Source organism: Salvia hispanica, chromosome 4 (genome assembly GCF_023119035.1).
Source record: "Salvia hispanica cultivar TCC Black 2014 chromosome 4, UniMelb_Shisp_WGS_1.0, whole genome shotgun sequence".
Lineage (NCBI taxonomy): Eukaryota > Viridiplantae > Streptophyta > Magnoliopsida > Lamiales > Lamiaceae > Salvia > Salvia hispanica.
Window position 1 is genome coordinate 11,654,832 of NC_062968.1, and position 21,923 is coordinate 11,676,754.

The following is a 21,923-nucleotide window of genomic DNA, read 5'->3' on the forward strand; positions in this document are numbered from 1 at the left end:
TTTCTACTATATACTGATTGAGTTTCTAATATATGTTAGATTGAATTTTTAATATATATTCTAATTGTATTTTTAATATTTGTTGAATAGATTTTTAATATTTGTTGATTGAATTTCTAATATATGTTGATTGTGATCTAATATATGTTGATCGAGTTAATTATTATATTGACTGTAACATTAGACGTAAATAAATACTTTCTTTTACCTATAAGAGTATGCACTTTGATTAGGCATAAATTTTAATACACAATTAGTAAAGTAAAAGAGATATAGACAGAATAGATAATTAAAATATTATTAGTAGAAAATGAGTCTCACCTCAGCGCAGAGAAAATAATTTGCAAAATTAGAGTGTAAAAACTCTTATGGGACAGACTAAAAAGAAAATAATACTTCTAACGTCTCGATAAATATGAAACATTTGGTTTCCGGAATGAAATTTAATGCAGTGTTATTTTGCGAATTAATCAATAGAGAATAAAGTAAGAAAGAAAAAAAAAATTGAGATAGTATTGTTTCTATTTAAACAAATATTTTATTTTTAATAGGATAATAAAAAAATGAAATCGTTTAATTTTTAATAGAAGAGAGAGTATATACTCTTGTGGAACAAAGGTGAAATCAACACAATCATATTTAAAGGATACAATACCTATAACATACAATCAATATATGTTTTATTTTACACATATTATGTTCAACATACAATAAATATATCTACAATCATTATTTAAATACAAAATCTATCTTATTCTAGTTTCAGTTTTATCATTCCGCATGAATACATATTTTTGAGTTTTTATTTATTTATTTATCTGGTTTCAGTTCTACTATTTTCTATTTTTGTCCATCCATCAAAATTAGCCTATTTTTATTTACAACAATTATTCTTCCATTTTTTCTACTAATCTACACACCAATTTCTATATATTTTTTTATTTTACCAATTGCGAATTAAAATTCATATGATCCATAAATAAAACTATTCTTTTTTGGATTGAGAGTATGCCAATATACGAGTCCAAAATTTTTTTGGCAATAATGAGACTTTGAAACATAATCAACCCAATTTGTTATTACTTTCCCTATCTCATTCAAAGTGATACATTTCTTTTCCGCGATGATAATTTATATTATCGTTTGTTGTACGTTAAATGACGAAATAACAAATTAGGAGAGAAAATACAATAGTTAATGTCATATTTTTAAATTAAAATATGCCATTTTAAATAGGATATTGAAATAAGAAAAATATTTCACTTTAAACTAGACGGATAAAAGTGACATATAAAACATGACTACCCACGCGAGCTGTTAACCATCGGACGGTAGCACTGGGTTTCAATTTCCTTTTGTATTCTTCCCATTAAATTGTTAACTAAAGCAATTAGACCATAATTAATTCTCTGCATAATTTCATTATACATTGCAACCACTGATTAAACATCATTTATTTTGAAACGATATAGTGCTCTAACAAAGACTGGATGTTTCAACTAACTAGTAAAATCAACTCAAAATTTGTTCTTTTTTTCATATAGCCCTAAACCACTGGAGTAGGAAACGGATATTATCCATTCCAAATCTATATACTATACAAATATGGTGGGGTCGAGTTTGGTAATAAAATGATGAGCCTAGAAGAAAAAATAAAAAAAAATAAAATAAAATAAAATAATAATAATAATAATAATAATAATAATAATAATAATAATAATAATAATAATAATAATAATAATAATAATAATAATAATAATAATAATAATAATAATAATAAAAAGGAGTTGGAAAAGGAGTTGGAAGAATGCATGAATGAGGGACAAGTGGATAAAAAGCGTCGACGGTGCGCTGCGGGCATGTGGGGACGCGTGTGTTTTATGGATAATAATCACTTTCTATTTTATCCATCGATTTTCCACATATTGCAATCGTACTTATCTTCTTCAATCTTCACATCTCTCTCTTTCTATCGCTTCTCAAATCATCTATACCCTCCAATCTAAAACTTGAGCTACCCATTCTAAATATTGAAAATCAATAGATGGCCATCAATTTGATTTGCTAATGCTTTGATACCACCGATAGATACAAATATATGAATCTCAGATATTGCTAGAAGGTAATCAAGATAAAATATAGAGAATTCATGGGATTTAAAGTCATCTCTATATTACTCTCTTGAAGATAAAATATGGGATTTAAAGTAATCTCTATATTACACCCTTCAAGATAAAATATAGAGAAGTCATGGGATTTAAAGACATCTCTATATTTTAACCTTAAGATAAAATATGGGATTTAAAGTGCTGGGGATTGGTGCCCCTTCACAGCGGAAGACATGCATACACAAATAAATCATGCATTCAGATCTATTTGACCGATTATGGGATCAATTAACCACATGTTAAAAAAGCAAATTGCATACAAGAACACAAATAAATCATGCTTTAAGGAATTAAACCCTAATTCATGATATTCTACGGATTAGGGTTACCGATCTGATTCTCCAAAGAATCGACGATTGCTTGCTCCTTCTCCACGAGATGATCTTCGTACTCAACCATTAATCTTCTAATTTGTATCCCGAACTCAGATTATGACCTTTGGGTGGGCAAAGCTTGTCAGAATCGAAAAGGACTTGATTAGAAAGAAGACATAATATCAGTTTTGTCAAAAATCAATTTTTCGTCCACTCCCAGAGGGGAGCACGAAAATTAATGATTAAAATTCTATTAAGTCTCCTTTCTAATCTCCTTTTATATTGAGTTATGGTGGGCCAGATTAGGGATCCATGGAGGTTGGACTTGGGCCAAACCTGTTGGACTTTTACTAATTAAATTGAGCCCCAATTTAATATAAGTCCAAACAGAATATTATTATCATCCACTATAGTATAATAATATTGACTGCCCGTCCAATCCCAAATTACGAGTAATCTGGGCTTTTACCTCTTTAATTTATTATTTCTCGTGTTTAAGATATAAATATCCATTAATTAATTTAAGTCTGCTATTTGACTTTAATTAATTAATATCTTTTTCCAAGAGTTGTCTAGTTCAAAATCTTTATTTATTATTCTGGAATAAATTCCAACTGGCCGGGTTTCGAATAATAAAACCTTTTTTCGAACACCTCTTGAGGATATTATCAAACTGGACTCACCCAGCACACGATTCATTGCAATAACAATACTAGCACCTCTAGACATTGATCACCACTACCCAAGATATCGGGATTCTTGGATTGCGAAAAATCCGCACCATTTGATAAATCAAAGTAGTGCATAATCAATATCGTATGCTCAATGTTATGTCAACAATGATTAAGAAATAACAATCACCGAGACCTCGTCTTTCGGTAAATAGCAAGAAAGACTTATCTCAACTGTTAGATCCTTCAGTGCTATACCATACCAGTGTCGTTTATTTCCTAAGGTAAGGAAACATGCGGACGGACACTGCAACCTTTCACGATAGGTAGCCAAAGCCTATCTAGGTTGTGAAATTCTATTTCTCTTCTACAAAGAACCGACTGCGTCACCTTCTGTGAACGTCGTTCACGACCAGTCTACTATGTAGAAGAATTAGACTTATTTGCTTCTTATACATTTAAATGTTTGAGAAACATCTTATAAATGCACAAACAAACATCAATGCGATAAAATTACTTCTTCTCGCCTTGGGTTAAAAGTGGATTGTAGAATTTATTGTATACAAGCAACTCTATCCGTTCGACATGCTCGAAATATGCTTTTCAGTATACCAATCCTAACATAAAGTCATCTCCATATTTTACCCTTCAAGATAAAATATAGAGAATTCATAGGATTTAAAATCATCTCTATATTATTCTCTCCTGTCTCCGAAAGTTTGTCATATTTTTCTGTACACTCATTTTATAAAAATAATAATAAATATTTGAGAGAGTGTAAAGTAAGAGAGAGAATAATTTAGGAATCTGCAGAGCTCCGCTTTAATAGAGGATGGAAGAATAATATGTGGAATTTGGAATGGAAGAAGTGAGGATTGGAGGATCAGCTTAACAACTCTAGAGACTGTAATTCAAGGAAGCTTTTAATTGTGGTTCCTAAAACTCTACATTCAGTAGGATGCTTTCTATTATTTTTTTATGTTTATATTATTTATTTATTTATGTCTAGTTTATAAATCCAAATCCAAAAATTTCGTGTCTCATTTTAGGAGTACCGGTCACTTTTGCACATCTGTTTGGTAAAAATCATAATAAATAGTTAAAGTGTAGAAATGATAAAGTAAGAGAGAGAATAACGTAGAGAAGACTCCTATAGTGGGATGGAGGGAGTAATAGGCAATTGCAATCTTATTCCTTGTGTTCGATATCCTGATACTGACCTTTAGTTATACTAGATCTACCATGTATACTTGCAAGTATTTTTTGTGCTATTATACTCCCTCTTACTTTACTCTCCCTCCATTTTAACTATTTATTATTATTTTATAAAATGAGTGCAAAAAAATGTGAAAAAATTTCAAGGACGAAGAAAGTACAATCTATCTATATCAGGAAAACGCACTATAAAAAACTTATCTCTTAATGATACAAAAATTGGGATACAATTACGTGTTAAATAATCATAATTTAAGACCTAAAAGAAAGTCTCTAAGTTGAGAGAAAATTATTTTAATCTTTCACCTTTTTCAGAACAATTTTATTTATGTCTTATAATTTTAATTAGAATACTAAGAAGACTTTATAAAGCTTAAGGGGTATAATTAGATACGTAAATTAGTATCCTTAGTAGCGTTAAAGAGTGTCTTTATTGGATTTTTTTATTGTAGCGACGGATCTCTATTTTTATTATAAATCAGTTGCGTAAATCTCTTTTTTCATGTCTACTTCATTTTTGTATTTGACACGACTAATTGATGATAATGTCAAATTTAGTTAAAAATATGATAAATTCAGGTTGGTGGACAACATTTAATGTATTAGAATATTGTACGCTATCGAATGAGCACATAAGTAATTATAATATTATATTCATATTAGATATTTTAATTTTTTTTCTCAAATAGTTATAGATGTTTCATCTAGATTAAAATTTTATTGGATTGAAAAAGAAACCGATTAGCTCGAGTGCTCGACCAACCAGTGTTCGATATTTTACCATCTCCGTCCAATAAAAATATATACACTTTCGATTTTTGTCCGTCCAATAAAAATATATATATTTCATTTTTAGAAAGTTATATCAATTTAATAATATAAGTCCCACTATCCACTAAAACTACTTTAACTATTATTTTCCTCCTCTCTCTTATTTTATTATATCATTCTCATTATCTCTCTTATTTTACTAATTATTTCTTAATTCTCCTGCCGTCCCAAATACACATATTTTTTTGGAATAGAGGAAATATAAAATTTATAATTATGAAATATAAATTGTTAAAACAAATGATTATTGATCCCTAGAAACGAAATAATTTAAAACTTGAGAGAAAATGCATAATGATAGTACTAGGAGTATGACTCGCTATTAATTTACTATGGAAGCTACCCAAAAAATGTGCGGGGCTATTTATAGTAATGACAACTGAAAATACCGTATCTTACAAAGATTAATTATGTCTACTGTACTTTAATTATCTAGCAACAATATTTTAATTACTTTTTCTTTCTACCTCTCTTACTTTACCAATTTTACATTAAAACTCGTGCCGGCCGATCCCAAAATACATATTCTTTAGGAACGGAGGAAGTATAAGGAGTTATAAATTCAGACACAAGAAGTTATCCGAATAAAGTTCTGCGAGACAGACGAATCAACTTGTCGATATTGAAGCTAAAAAAGGAATATTTTGGACTAAGACAACTTATACAAGTAAGCAATTTTGTATTATTTTTGGGAACAATTATCATCTCTTGAATAAGTAATAAGAACCTAACAATTATGAGAAAAATATAAATTTAAAATTTAATAAATTTTCCTTCATTTTTTAAGAAAATATTGATGCATAATTAATAAAATTATAAATTACTACTACTTGCATAATTAAAACGAAACTACATTAACAAAATATTGCTGCCAAGTACTCAGAGCATGATAAAAGATATGCTGCATGATCAATATTGGCGCATTGTGAGCTACTAATCCCACGTAGTCTAGTTTCCTAAAATTTAATAAAAATACAATTCTTTTTTGTTTATCTCCATGTCAGCAATATGATTAATTTTCTCTTGTATATTTCTTTTATGAATTTTCTTCCTCTCGTTCTTATCTTTCTTCCTGCAACCATAACATCAATTCTTCTCCCTAACTTTCTCTCTCTTTCACCTAAATCACATTATTTCAAGATTAGTTTTTGATAAAATAAAATAGCATTTTTTTCAATGCTATCTTTTCTCTTTTTTTTCTTTTTTTTTTCTTTTTTTTCTTTTTTGTATTTCCTAGTATTTGATCAATTTTAAGTTTCGAAATCTTTAGCTCTGGTTTGTGATTTCATAGTCTCTCTCTTATTTTTGTTTTCCCCATTTTAAAAACAAAGTAGAAAACGTGTAAATTATATTAGAAATTCAAGCATATATATATGAACAAAGACCAAGGCTAAAAACTAGCACTTTTCGAGAGAGACGACACTTGAAAGTTCTAATAAAAATTTAGGAGAAAATATGTATGTTTATTGGCGAAGCCAGAATTTTAATCATGGGGAGCCTAAATTACTGTTAAATTTTGTTAATTTGTTTCGGTGTCAAGTTATTTCAGTATCTACAATATGAAATTAACTCGAACATAAGTAATAGAGAGATGGTAATAAAAATGTGAGAGATGGATAATGAGATAACTAGAAGATAGTAATAAAAATAGAGATACATTGACAACGTCAACGTCAACATCAACATCGATATAATTAAAGAATATTTTTTTTATAATAAAAAGCATAAGATTAAGATTAATTTTGCTAATTTATATACTTATTTATGAAATGAAAGAGTTATTTTCTATTCTAAATTTTTAATTATAAATAGCATATCATTAAAATTGATATTAAATAATATTATTATACTACTCCCTCTGTCCCACTTTAGGAGTCCCGATTTACTACTTTTGGATGTCCCACTTTATGAGTCCCGGTTGGAATATTCCAAAATTAGTAATAGGCCACACATTCCACTCACCTTTTTCCACTCACATTTTATTATAAAACTAATATATAAAAGTAGGACTCACATTTTATTATAAAACTAATATATAAAAGTAGGACTCACATTCCACTATCTTTTTTCACCAACTTTCCTTTATATTTCTTAAAACCCGTGTCGAACTCAACTGGGACTCCTAAAGTGGGAAAGAGTGAGTAGTATTTACATACTTATGTTCTTAAATTATGAAAATTATTCTTAATAGTTACAAAATAAAATTATTTATACAACATTACTAGCTATAAGATTATAAATTAATTGAGAAAATAAACGAAGTTATTAACATTAGAATATCTAACAGTAAAACATAAACATATTCAAATCTCAAGAGGAAATCTAAGGATTCAGAGTGAAATATTAACATTATATTCAATAGAAGGGATATTGGCATCTAATATCATGAAATTTTCAAAAAGTTGGATTTTTCCCATGAACTAAAAAATTGGCAAATAATATCACGAACTTTACCCTGAGTTTGTTTTTTTTCACGAATGAAAAAATTCATATTATTTTAATAGATTGAAGAACAATTTTGGAGGGTGTGCTTCAAGAAAAACTATCTTCAAAGATTGAAAAACTTGAAACTTTCAAAATTGTTGTCGAGAAATTATGAAAAAAAATCGGTATCATAATATTATTTGTGAGAATTTTTTCATTCGTGGGAAAAAACAAACACGGGGTAAAGTTCATGATATTATTTGTCAATTTTAAAATTCGTGGGAAAAATCCAACTTTTTAAAAGTTTCGTGATATTAGATACTAATATCCCTCAATAGAAATCTAAGGAGATAATGATAAAAATTATAAATAGTGAAATATTAACATCATATTCAATAAAAATCTAAGGAGATAATGATAAAAAAATATAAATACTGCATGCTTAGGAGTCGAACCTGAGATCACTAAGCTTCAAGTGCATCGTCCTTAACAATTGCACCACTACAAACTTTATTATATTGTTTGTACATATATAATATGAGAGATGATATGCTGAGGACTCTATATGAGGGATTTGTGAGCGACTATTTTGATTTGGCAAATCTCACAATTAATTTTTTTCCTTTTCTCCCTTTGTAATTTTTTCTCTCTCCATTTTTAGTTTCTTCAACCTACTTCTCAATCCACGCTACCGTATCGTTTATTTCTTTCATTATCAAATTCCTGCATATGAATATTTGCACCAAACCTTTAATTTCTCTCACCTGTAAAATTTCTCTCACTAAATTTATTAACCTAATCAATTAATTTTATCACCATAAGATCACCACTTCCCACAATTTAATGAATAGTTATACTACCAAACTATTCTTACTATTCTTGCAGAATTAGTAATTTCGCACATTATCAATGAGTTTCTGCAACTATTTTTTTTTCACAAATGAGTTTCTACATATGCTTTCAAAAATTTGTGTAAGTCATACAAAGAGGGATTTTAATTTTTTTTTTCAAAATAGATTTTTGCAGAGAAAATTTCATGGTGAACATAACCAGTTTTGAAATCCATTATTTCTAGTAATTAGTTTGCAATAACATCTATGAAAGTAGCAAATTATGTCATCGAAAGTAATAGAGATTGTTATAAATTACACAATAAAATTTCAATTTGCAGATTAAAGAGGAAAGTTGGTAGGAGAAATAAAGAATGGATGGAAATTAAAAAGAAGGATAGGGATGGAGAAGAGAAGATGATGATGAAAACAAAGTGGGAAAAATATTAAGTAAAATAACAAAAATGAAATATGTAATTCTACGACAGTTGTCGCTTATAAGACGCTCACAATGTGGATCGCAACATATCAACCCTCTATATAATATATAGGTAAAGTTCGAAAGGGTGAGGGGTCCAAGGGCCTCCCTGGCTCCACCACTGTGTATGTTGTTAAAGAATAAAAGATACGAAAACTAAACAAATAAAGAAGAAAAGATATGAGAGAATATTAATGATTGCTGACATGGAAATAAACAAAAGAGAAATGTATTTTTATTATCAGAAATCTAAATTTTAGGAAACTAGCCTACATGGAAATCTTTTCTCCTCAGAGCACTACTACATAATTTATAATCAGATTTCAAATTATAGTGTTTCGCAATAATAACTACTGTATAGTGTTTTTATGCGGTTTAGGAGATTAGATGTATTTTGCATAGGAGAGCTGCTCTACTTGGGCTTTCAAATTCAACTTTCAAGGGCTTTTCCATATTCTTTTATTATCATACAAATTTAAGAATAAAAAAATACAAGGCCCAAGGCACAAAGACCAAAAGTCCAACATAATAAAATTAATAACCCACTTAAAAAAATCCAACAAGTGTTCTTCTTCGCGCATACAGATACAAGTAGTCTTCAAATTCTGGCCATCCGAGGCACCGGGGCGGATACAGAGGGGATGATCAGGGTCCAGCAACAGCCACGCCCCCCCTGTAGTTGTGGAATAGCCGTCGGTACCTTCATCTCTGGATTAGATTTTAGGATCAAAGTCCCCTTTAGATGCATAACATCTAATTCCACAATCTCTAAAACCAATAACTGCATTACATCTCTGCTCTCCCGAATTTTATTAATTAAGAGTGGATTAATTTTAGTTCTAGGTTAATTATTTCATTTTCTAATTAATTTAATTAATCCTAACACATTCAACAGGTAGCAAATCAATTAAATAAAAAAAAAGGCATATGAATAATTCAAACAACAAAAAAAGCAAAACAAGAGAGAATTTAATCGTATAAAAACCATAGAATTAGTGCATTTTTACTAAGAATTCTACGCTAAATGGTCTAGCTGCTCATAATATTCAACAATCCACATTATTAAAAACTACGAAAAAGCTATAAAATGTATTCCCTGGAGCAGTTTGACACCAAGCTAAATCTAACATCTAAAATGATGCTAAATACTCCTTCCGTCCCAATAAATATGAAACATTTGGTTTCTGGCACGAGATTTTATGTTGTGTTGTTTTGTGAGTTAATGAAAAGATAATACAAAAAGCAATAGATGAAAAGTAGAAATAATATTATTTTTATTTTAGAAAAATTTTCATTTTTAATGGGAGAAAGGAAGGGTAGAGATAATGTTGTGAGATATCAGAGTGAACCTTTAACCACGAAAGCTTAGATTGGATTTTATAATGAATACAATTACTTTTAGCTTTTGTGTCCAAATTAGTGCTAAATTTAGGAAACTGAAAACTCGCTTTTCTTAGTTCATGCAATATAAGTAAGTGAAAATTAACGCAGGACATGAACAGGAAATCTAACTGATCAAGACGACTCTTAAAAATCTATTTATGTGCTGTTGGGCGCATGAACCAGAACGAGGAATCTTCAAAGTCTTAACCCACAATACTATTAACTAGTAAAGAGAAGTAAGGGTCGAATCCCACAGGATGAAGATGTTTCAACATGTGTCGTGGATATTTTTGGATGGCTGCAGCCACGCTTAAAGAGTGAGTTAAGTTTTTATCCTACTTGACTTAGCGGACTGAAAAGAAATTTATCTAACTGATCAACTGGATTTAACTATGTGAAAACATGACTGGACTACTACTACTCCTGACTGATCAATCGGATTTGACAAACACGGAATTTACACTACGAAACAGAAAAGTAACAGGGACCACTTTCCTAATGACGTACCGGCGAATAAAGCTGGAAAAAGCAACTAAAGCTAAAGGTGACACAGACCCGTTCTCCTAACTAACTCCGGACGTCTTCTTCCTCAAACAAACAAGCAAAACTAACAACTCAGGCCATGACTGTAGCGAAAAATGAGAAACCAACAAATTACACCTAGATCCATGCAAAACAACCGATTAAACAACAAATCAAACAATAACTACTCCATTCCCATGCAAATCTCAACATGTAACTTCAGATCTAACGTAAATTAAACACTAAAACACTAGGTCTAATAAATCTAACAATGATTTGACACGAAGAAGATAGATCCAAGAAATACTCCCTCCGTCCCCCAAAATTCGTCACCATTTGATCCGACACAGGTTTTAAGAAATGTAATTGAAAGTGAGTTGAAAAAGTTAGTGGCATGTGAGTCCTACTTTTATATATTAGTTTTAAAATAAAATGTGAGGGAGAATGAGTTAATGGAATGTGGGGTCCATTACCAAAAATGGTAAAAATGAATGGTGACAAATTTTTAGGGACTGACGAAAAAGGAAATAGGTGACAAATTTTCAGGGACGGAGGGAGTATGACGATAATCAAACGAAAGAAATAACATATGATGCATAATTGAACTTTGCAACTCTAGATCTAACCGAAACTCCAACAGAAAACTTCATTTCAACAATGATTTCACAAAATTTTAGATTTGTTAACAACTTAACAACTCAAAATAACAATATTCAACTGCAAACACAACTTACAAAGAATTTAAACTATGGAAACTGGGAAATCATAAAAACTCAAGAACTTGTAGCTAAAAAACAGGAATCAAAACAGCAATGGAATGATTGTAGCGGCTCCTCGGAGCTTAAAAACATCAAACGAACAGTAAATTCTTGCTAAGACTAGGCTCTCTCCCTCCAAGTTAGGAGGTAGAGAGTATTCTTCCGGTGGAACTTTTTTTCTCCTTCCTTCTATCCTTCCTTCTCCATGTTTTGTGTCTCTCAATGTAGAGTGTGGAACTCAGTGTGTGTGTGTTGATCTCCCCATATATCCCTTCCTTCAAGTTCCTCCTGCTTTTATAGAACGACTTCAGCTCCAATCCCTAGGGCATACCCTTCATATTTAGCATTAATACCCTTGCAGGAAAAGACAACTCCGTATTCTCTCTCCTCTGACTCATCCTTTGCAACGCCAATAATAGTAGATCTGCTTCATTAATCAGCACGGCTGCGTGGCCTTGTGTTAAGGGATAAATTCCCTAAACAAGATTCCGACGTTGCGATTGCGATCGGCGGAGGGATAAAAGGTAGTCGCGGGAGCTTTGCCCTTTGATTAAAACAAGAACAATACAGAATTTAAATAAAGCGTGAAAATAAAATAAGATAATTGTATTTCTTCGATGATTGAGAATAATGCAATGACTCCTATTTATAAGACTAGCCCTAACTTAATGAATTAGAAAATAAAGATCCTAATAATATATGAGAAAGATATGATAAATCAATACTAAACTAGATAAAAGATATGTGGGGAGATTTCTAGTGATATACTCGTATAAACTCCCCCACGGTTAAAATCCACCTTATCCTCAAGGTGGAAACCACGTAACATGACGAATGTCTATGATCTTCTCATCAAGAAGCTTAGAAAGAACATCGCGCTCCACGGACTTCACAAAATGGGCTAGAATTTCATTAATGTAGGCAACCATAGCAACAACAATCACAATTGATGTGCTATGTGTTAGGGTTGGTATACTGAAAAGCATGTTTCGAGCAAGTTCGCGAGAATGGAATCTTACTTTTGTATACGGAAAACTCGACAATCCACTTCTACCCCGATTAAGTATTATTCGAGCAGTTTCACACGAATAGAATCACAATTATTACTCCCTCCATCCCACGTTACTTGAGTCACTTCTTTTTCGCACTCGTTTTGAAAAAATAATAATAAATAGTTAAAGTGGAGAAAAAATAAAGTAAAAAAGAGAATACTATAGTTAAGACTCTTCTTACATTATTCTCTCTCTTACTTTTCTTTCTCTCCACTTTAACTATTTATTATTATTTATTTGTTTGATTAATTATTAAATTATGAAACTCGAATGCGCTTCCGCTGCCAGTTCCTTCAAATGGTAACAGAGCAAGTCTTTAGCTCTGATTATTTAGATTTAAATTTCGTGAAATTCATGTATGCATGGGTTATTTGATTTCGAAGCATGTTCTTGTATTTTATTGTTTATTTTTATGCATGATGAGCTCAAGAACATTCGAATCAATAGAACTTGAATTATTCGATCATACGAGATGTGCGATGCGTCGGCGCTCGCACCGAGACGGATCGCGCTACGCATAATCGAGAAAGGGTTGTCGAATTGAGTGGGAGCTTGGGATGCGATCAACCGGCGACGCGCTGACGGGCGTGGGCTCGTGCACACCGCCGGGAAAGACCGTCGGTCCTGTAGCAGCCTCGCGAATCGCGCCGACCATTGGTAGCGAACGAAGCGATCCAACGGCGACATGAAAACGAGCAAGGGCTCGTCCATGCCGCCGTAGAGACCGCGACAGAGTTCTTGCTCAGCCACAACGGCCGTTGACAGTGGTTGAAGGAGGCGGAGCTCGCTGCTCGTCCGAGAGCGGCGGCTATCTTCTCCGCCGGTGCTAAACCCTAACCCTAACCCTAAATGCAACCCTGGTCAACTTCCGGCAAGAGCGAGGCCGAATCGAGAGCTCCGCCACCTTGTGCGGCGGTTGCTGGTTGTGGTAGGATCGCGGTCGTCGGAGGAAGCCGCCGGAGCACCGCGGTGATCGTCGCGCGATCGGCGGAGGGGGTCGCGGCGTTTTCACGCCGGAGAGGGAAGAGGAAGCGGCGCGCCTCGTGTGCACACCGCCGGCGAAAGCTGGATGGCGAACTCGCCGTTCCGGCGAGCAAATCACCGGCGTATCTTCGTCGCGTTGATTCGTGCAAACCTCGAACAACGAGATATCGATGAATGATTATTTTAATGATTATTTAATTCTTAAATTAAAAGATATCATTAAAAATATTATTATTTAATGAAATAAAATATTTTGGGAAGATTTCCCTAGATTTTAGGAATATTTTGATTATTTTCTATATCTATGGAATATTTTCATATCCTAGATGATATAGATAAGAATAATTTAATAGTTTCCTAATCCTGAACATGGATTTAAATTTGAATTTAATTTTTCATGTCTAATTAAGATTTAAATAAGGGTTTTTGGCTTTTTAAACCAAAACCTTTCCCCGAATTCCGGTTTTTCCAATGAACTATGAGATTTGTTTTTAAAACCACGAACTTTCATTTCCCATGAAGAAGGGCGATAAAAAGCCTACTGGAAAATGCTTCAAGTGTGGAGAGAAAGGTCATTGGAAGCTAGACTGTCCTAAAAAGGGCAAGGCTACAGGTATGCACCATGCTCTAGTAGTCGAGTCATGTTTGGCTTCGACGTCTACTCATACATGGGTTATTGATACTGGAGCAACTGATCATATATGTTTTGATCCTGACTTAATGCAGGTGACAAGATGGTTACATGATCGTGAGATCGAAGTCCAGCTGGGCGACGCTACTAAAGTGGCGGCCGTTGCAGTGGGAGACGTTTATTTACGTTTTAGTAGTGATAGATTTTTGATTTTGAAGAATTTTTTATTGATACCTTCTTTTAGAAGAAATTTAATTTCAGTTTCTAAATCGTCTTTTGATGGATATTCGATTTCTTTTAATGACAATTGCGTTATTAAGAAATATGGTTCTTATATCTGTCGTGGTATCATGGAAAACAATTTGTACACAATCACTTCTACACAGTTTAATCAACGTAAATCAGAACTCAATACTACATCGAAAGTTTCTAAGAAAAGAAAATAACCTTCAATTTCAATGAACGAAACGTACTTATGGCACCTTAGACTTGGTCATGCCAACGAAAGAAGGATTCATGCTATGGTTGATCAAGATCTTATTAAAGGTGTTGAGAAGGAACCGTTTTCAAAATGTGAATCCTGTTTGGAAAGCAAGATGACTAAGAGACCTTTTAGGTCAAAGGGTAATAGGGCCAAGGAAGTACCTGAGCTCGTTCATACTGATGTGTGTGGACCAATGTCAACCGAGGCAAGGGGCGGTTTTCGATATTTCATCACCTTCATTGATGACTTCTCGAAAATTGGATACGTCTATTTGATGCGCTACAAGTCTGAAACTTTTGACAAGTTCAAGGAGTTTAAGGCTAGTGTAGAGACGCGTCATGACAAGAGTATCAAATGCCTACGATCTGATCGCGGAGGCGAGTACCTAAGTGCCGAGTTTTTGGACTACTTATCAGCGTTGGGAATTCAATCCCAACTGACTGCGCCGGGCACACCCCAGCAGAATGGCGTAGCTGAAAGAAGGAATAGGACCTTGTTAAACATGGTCCGATCGATGATGAGTTATGCACGGTTACCAATTTCGTTTTGGGACATGCCTTGCTATCAACAAGCCATATATTAGACAATTTACCTTCTAAATAAGTTCCTACTACCCCATATGAGTTGTGGACTGGGCGTAAGCCTAATCTGGAACATCTCAAAGTGTGGGGATGTCCGGCTCATGTATTGGAAAAAGGATCCAACTAAGCTGGAATCTAGGATGGAGGTATGTGTGTTTATAGGTTACCCTAGAGGATCGAAAGCTTATGAATTCTATAGTCTCTGAGATAAGAAAGTCATTGTGAGCACCCATGCCACATTCTTAGAGGAAGACTTTGTAATTAATCATAAGTCCAGCAGTGAGATAGCTCTTGAAGAGCTAACTTCAGTCACAAGTTCCATTAACCAAGAACAGACACCTAGTGTAACAATAATTCTAGAAATTTCAACTAATACACCAAATGTTGTAGTGCCGCGTCGCAGTGGGAGGGTCTCTCATGAGCCCGAAAGATACATTGGTTTGGGACAGTGCATGGATCACTCCTCAGACAGCAATGTACTTGATCCCTGGAATCTTGCAGAGGCGCAGGCTGATGTCGATCATTGCGAATGGGTGAAAGCAATGGATTCGGAACTACAATCAATGGTAGACAAAGATGTCTATGATTTGTCTATCCTACCCGAAGGCGTACCATTAGGAGCAAGTGGATATACAAACGTAAACGTGGACCCGATGGACGAGTTAAAGTCTTTAAGGCAAGACTAGTGGCTAAGGGGTATACCCAAAGGGAAGGCATCGATTACGATGAGACCTTCTCCCCAGTAGCTATGCTCAAATCGATCCGTATTCTTTTGTCTATTGCAGCTTACATGAATTGGGAAGTATGGCAGATGGACGTTAAGACTGTGTTTTTAAACGGGAGTCTTGAGGAGACCATCTACATGGAACAACCCGTATTTCTTGATTAGACATTGTTATCATTTATTATTTATTTACCCCTTGTTCCTTAAGTTAGGGTATTTAGCATTATAAATAGGAGACATTGTTATCATTTTAAATTAATCAAGAAATATCAAATTATCTATTTGTCCTTTTACGCTTTTTCCCACTTTATTTCAATACCAGTTCTTGGTTGATCGACAGACTTTTCTTCCGCGACTTCTTTTGTTTGTTCTACGTTCTTGTTAAGGGTAAAAATTGGTGCTTTCATCGTGATCTCACCCTTCGCATCACCACCATCTCGAACCATAACCGCGCCTCTTTCTGGCATCATGTCATATGACTACGCCATTTACACCATCATCAAAACAATCCCCCTCAGCCCGTGCAGCCGTTCCATCCCTACCAGCCACCGCCAGTGCCTTATACTTTCCCGCAAGAAAACCCAAATTCTTGTTGGTACCCACCATGGGTTCGCCTGCCCACCGCCGCAGCACCAATACCAGGACAACATCCAGCATCCAGCAGTAGCGCTCACCTTCCTGTTCGGACTCGCCAGAAGTGTAACACACGCAGACGCAGTCCGCATATCAACAACCGTACCACGGTCTACCCCAGCGTCAGCCGCTCTCTAACCCGCCACTGTGCTACCCGAGCACCTGTTATTAATATCCCCCGCCTAACTACTGGGAGACGTCGGGACAACACCGCAACCAGCCCCACCAGTCGACTTGCTGGGAGCCTCCTATCCCGCACAAGTCGTTTGGATATCAACCCTGCGATCAACCTCAACCGCAACACCATAACCAGCCCCGCCAATCGGCTTATTGGGATCTTCCTATCCTACTCCAGTCGCTCGAATTTCAACTCAGCCCCTGGCTCGCCAGCCTTATTGTTAGGAACCACCACTAACAGCAACCACCGCTGGTTCCCACTTGAGGACAATGTGGATTTCAATATGTCTGATATCTCTATTATACTTTCTTGTTCCTTAAGTTGGGGTATTTAATACTCCCTCGGTCTACAAAAAATAGGATCATTCCATTTTTATCCCTCGTTTTGAAAAAATGATAATAAATAGTTAAAGTGGAGAGAAAGAAAAGTAAGAGAGAGAATAATATAGAGAAGCTCATATAGAGAAGAGCTTCTCTATATTATTCTCTCTCTCATTTTCTTTCTATCTTCTCTATATTATTCTCTCTCTTATTTTCTTTCTCTCCACTTAAACTATTTATTATCATTTTTCTAAAATGAGGGATAAAAATGGAATAACCATATATTTCGTGGACGGATGGAGTACTATAAATAGGAGACATTGTTATCATTTTCAATTAATCAAGAAATTTACGCTTTCGCACATTATTTGAATATCAGTTCTAGGTTGATCGATGGACTTTACTTCCGTGACTTCTTTTCTTTGTTCTATGTTCTTGTTAAGGGATTTACCTTCATAAGACCCACATTCTACTAATTCTTTCTATCACTTTCTTTTATAAAGTTTAATAATTTCTTGAAACACGAACTAGTTAAAAATGAGACATTTATTCATGAACGGAGGGATTTAACATTTAAAAGGGAATGAAGACAGAGGGTTGTGTTAGTGTGCAAACTAATTTACAGTAATAACTAATAACTTTCAATTCTGTGTATTAAAATTATCAATACAAAGACATAATTATATCAATACAACATGTAAATTTTAAATATCAATACAAAGACATAAGTTTATCAACATAAGAATATTGATAAATTTATATTTTTGTGTTGATATTTTTGACATACAAAATTAATATTAGTTATTAGTTATTACTATAAATTAGTTAGTATTTGATCATACACCTGAAGACAAATGCATAAAATACATACCATAGGAATCTAGTTGGTTTGATTCGTTGTAAAGAGAAGCTATAAATTAATAAAGTTTAGTCAACTGAAGATCCAAGAGATTTGAGAAGGCCGGCAGACGAAAAACATCACAAAAATCTGAAATTACGTAATGGATATATGAGACAAAAATATAAGATGCCAAATCTGTCATATTTTATCGTCTTATTAATAGTTCACACATGAAAATTAGCAAGCAGCCTCAACCTCAAAGTCAAAAATAACCATTTTGGGTTGTTGGATTATAAATGTAGTTATTGATTAACAAATTTGAACATTTAGTATCTGTTTAGGCACGTTGTTGTTGAATCCAACATGAGTTTAAAATTAGACAACATTTCTCTTGTTTTTGTTGATTGTTCAACTGCTCATTACATAAACCACCAATTGGTTATTACTTATAACCAACTTTTGAAGCAGTCTAATTAGTAAATGTCTCTTTCATAAACTTTATGCAGACTTTTTCTCACGAATATATCTATATGTAATTTTGACTATGAGCTTATAGTTGAAGCAAATTGGCTTTGACTTTTTCCTAAATTTTGGTTGGTTGTTATAACTTATAAGATTGATTTTCAAATTACTCAATTCTATTATGCTTCTTCATCCAATATAGCCTCTGCAAAAATGTACATGATCATAAGCAAGAATCTAATCACATTTCTTATAATATTGGCCTCGTCGCCATCTCGATCCAACGGCCAGCAGCAGTATTCAGGTAATTCGGTTATGAACTGTGAAGCATCCGATGAAACAGGACCATCTCCGGCCTTCCTCTACAGCTGCAACGACGAAAGGCCTTCTTGCAAAGCCATATTGATGTTCAGAACCCAACCACCTTATTCCTCAGCCTCGTCCATTGCCAACCTAACCTCGTCCGACCCTCAAGAGCTGGCACGCCTCAACAACATCACGGCCTCTGAGATCCTACCTCCCGACAGTGCTGTGTTCGTTCCTGCAACGTGCTCGTGCTTGGGGAAGTACTATCAGGCCAACACCTCCTACGTCTACAAGTCCACGAATGAGACATACTTCACCATTGCAAACCAGACTTACCAAGGCCTCACCTCATGTAATGCCCTCAAACACCAGAACCCTTATAACAAATTGAAGTTAATCCCATCAACGAATCTTCGGGTGCCCCTCAGGTGTGCTTGTCCGAGTCAGGAGCAGATATCGAACGGGACCAAGTTTCTGCTCACATTCTTGTTAACATGGCATGATTCTGTTGCTAATATTAGTAAAAAGTTCAATGTGAGTGCCAAAAGTGTAGCTACAGCGAATGGATTTGCTACCGAGGATCCAATCGTTTATCCCTTCACAACTATCTTGATTCCTCTACAAACAGAACCTCAAGCTTCTAAGTTGAGATGGTTTTTCTCTACATCCTTTCCATACGCAGCAGTGTCCCACACAAAGCCGTTTCGATGGATTTCTGTGGGGGTAGGTGCTGGTGCTGCTCTGGTTGTATTTTGCTTTCTTGCTCTCCTCGGATTCATGCATTTTAGGAGAGTTAGAGCTGCTCGATTCTCGAGGGAAATGAAGGAGAGATTACCTGAGCACTTTCTAGATAAGGTTGTTGGAATAGGGGAAAGTTTGAAAATATACAAGTATGAAGAGTTGGAGGCTGCAACAGACAACTTCAGCCCACAGAGGAGGTTGAGTGAGTCCATCTACCATGGGATTCTTCGTGGGAATCGAGTAGCTGTGAAGAAGACAAGCAGAGATATCTCCAAAGAGATTAAAATTCTTGGCAATCTCAACCACTTCAACTTGATCAACCTCTATGGTGTTTGTGAGCATCATGAAGTATTCTACCTAGTTTATGAGTACATGGAGGAGGGCTCTTTAAAGAACTGGCTTTGTAGAGAAACGAGTGCCTTCGCCCACAGTTGGAACCACCGGATTCTCATTGCTCTAGACGTTGCAAATGGGCTCGATTATCTACACAACTGCACTTCTCCAGCTTATGTGCACAAGGATATCAACAGTTGCAATATCTTACTCAACCGCGAACTCAGAGCAAAGATCACAAATTTTAGCTTAGCTGGAGAGAATGGGAAGTCACATACCGGCTCGGTTGTTGGAGAAAAGGGTTACATGGCACCGGAGTATGTTGAAGCAGGGGAGGTAAGCCCTAAGATAGATGTCTACGCGTTTGGGGTGGTGCTGTTGGAGTTGATCACCGGAAGAGAAGCTGTGTTGGTAAAAGATGGTGAGGAATCTCTTCTGTCTGAAGTAGTGATCTCTGCTGCTGATGGAACACACATGGCAGATGATGCTAATGCCCTTGTTGATCCTCGTCTTCATGTGAAGCATCCACTTGGCTTCGCCATCGACCAGAGTGAGCTAGCACTGCGTCTGCTGAAGCTGTGCGCCGCGTGCTTGGCTCCACAACCTACCACAAGATTAAGCATGGGTGAAGTTGTTAATGCTCTCATGAAAATTCAGCCTGATGTCTACAATTCTCAATCATTTTCCATTGAATAAAATTAGTATGAATCATCTAATGCTTTGCTTTACATCTTGTAAGTTACATAAGATATGCAAATGTGTTCTATATTTTGTGACAAAAGTGGTACAAGGCGAGTTTCATATTTTATAAAGTACATACATGATACAATCAAAGAAATTAAAACCTAAATAACATCAATCGGTTCAGTGATCTTTAATAGGAGTGATTGGTGCAATTTTTATTAGTCCTAAAACTATACTGTAGACGGCAATATAATTATAGTATAGCCAAATATTTGTACTTAAAATTCAAAAACTACAACCATAAATTGGTTTTGTCTTTTTATCTCAAGATTCAAGAACACAATATAATTTACTCAAGAACAACACTCAAAACTTTCTTCTCTATCTCACAACAATTACAGTAGCTAAGTAAGTAGACAATATTTTCTCACAAATATAGTGTTTAATGACATGAATATGAGTAGTGTGCTTGAAACAGATTTCTCACTCCAACGGTTTTAACTAACTCCCTTCACCTTTCATTATTTGCATGTTAGCCCTCCTACTTCCCACATATTCAGTAGCTCCACATTCTTGCTACACAGTTATACACATCCATTTATAAAGGAACATTTTATATTAAAACTCAACTAATAATACTTCATCAAAATATACAAACATACTTTAGTAAACTTCAAAATTGGAAGTGGCTAACTTTAGCAGATCTTCATCTTTCTCCCAAAGTCGAACGATTACATGAAGGTCTAATTCGTCTCCATGTAAATCCTGTTGCTGCTCCAATATCTGTTTAGCTGACAACACCATTGAGTCATTGCAAGAATCCAATATAATTGATCTGAGTGTTGCTATTTCTCCGATTTCTGAAGGGATCTCCTCCAGTTCATCTAAATTCAGAAGATGAAGCTCCTCAAGAAGTGGAAAGTGGGAGCTCTCTAACACTGTCCAATCTTCTAGATCACCACATCCGCCCAATGCTAATAACCTAAGACTGCGGAATTGGCCTTCAATTGTTTCCCACTTTCGTGTTCTAAAGCGACCTCCATCTAATCTGAGCCTCCAAAGAAGTGGTAAAGAACCTAACATTGGCAGTATGTCTTCCAACTCAAAATTAGTTGGCACATCAAGATATAACTTCTTAAGTGAGGGTGGGAAACTCATCTTCAGCTGATACTTTCTATCAACAAACCAGGGGAACTGTAACATCAAGGATTCCAGTTTACTAAAACACTGAAGATAGCTGAGACAGTCCACTCGCTCAATTAGCTCCACATTGTAAATCACAACCAATTTCATAATATTGGGAATTCTTTTAACATCATCTTCACTTAAACTGAAATTCTCCACTCCTTTGAGCACCTCTAGATTCTCCATTATA

General features: G+C 34.6%; 2 protein-coding genes across 2 annotated transcripts; one reads left to right on the top strand and one right to left on the bottom strand.

Annotated features, from left to right (window-relative positions):
* Positions 1–18,692: 18,692 nt before the first annotated feature.
* LOC125219588 (protein LYK5-like) lies at positions 18,693–20,560 on the top strand. The gene has a single exon (XM_048121607.1). It carries the CDS (start codon positions 18,698–18,700, stop codon positions 20,558–20,560), a length of 1,863 nt encoding a protein of 620 aa, XP_047977564.1. The 5' UTR covers positions 18,693–18,697.
* Positions 20,357–21,919, bottom strand: LOC125219589 (putative late blight resistance protein homolog R1B-23). Its single transcript, XM_048121608.1, has 2 exons — positions 21,211–21,919; positions 20,357–20,468 (listed from the first exon to the last, which is right to left on the bottom strand). Exon 1 carries the CDS (start codon positions 21,917–21,919, stop codon positions 21,212–21,214), a length of 708 nt encoding a protein of 235 aa, XP_047977565.1. The 3' UTR covers positions 20,357–20,468; position 21,211.
* Between the last annotated feature and the right edge of the window lie 4 nt (positions 21,920–21,923).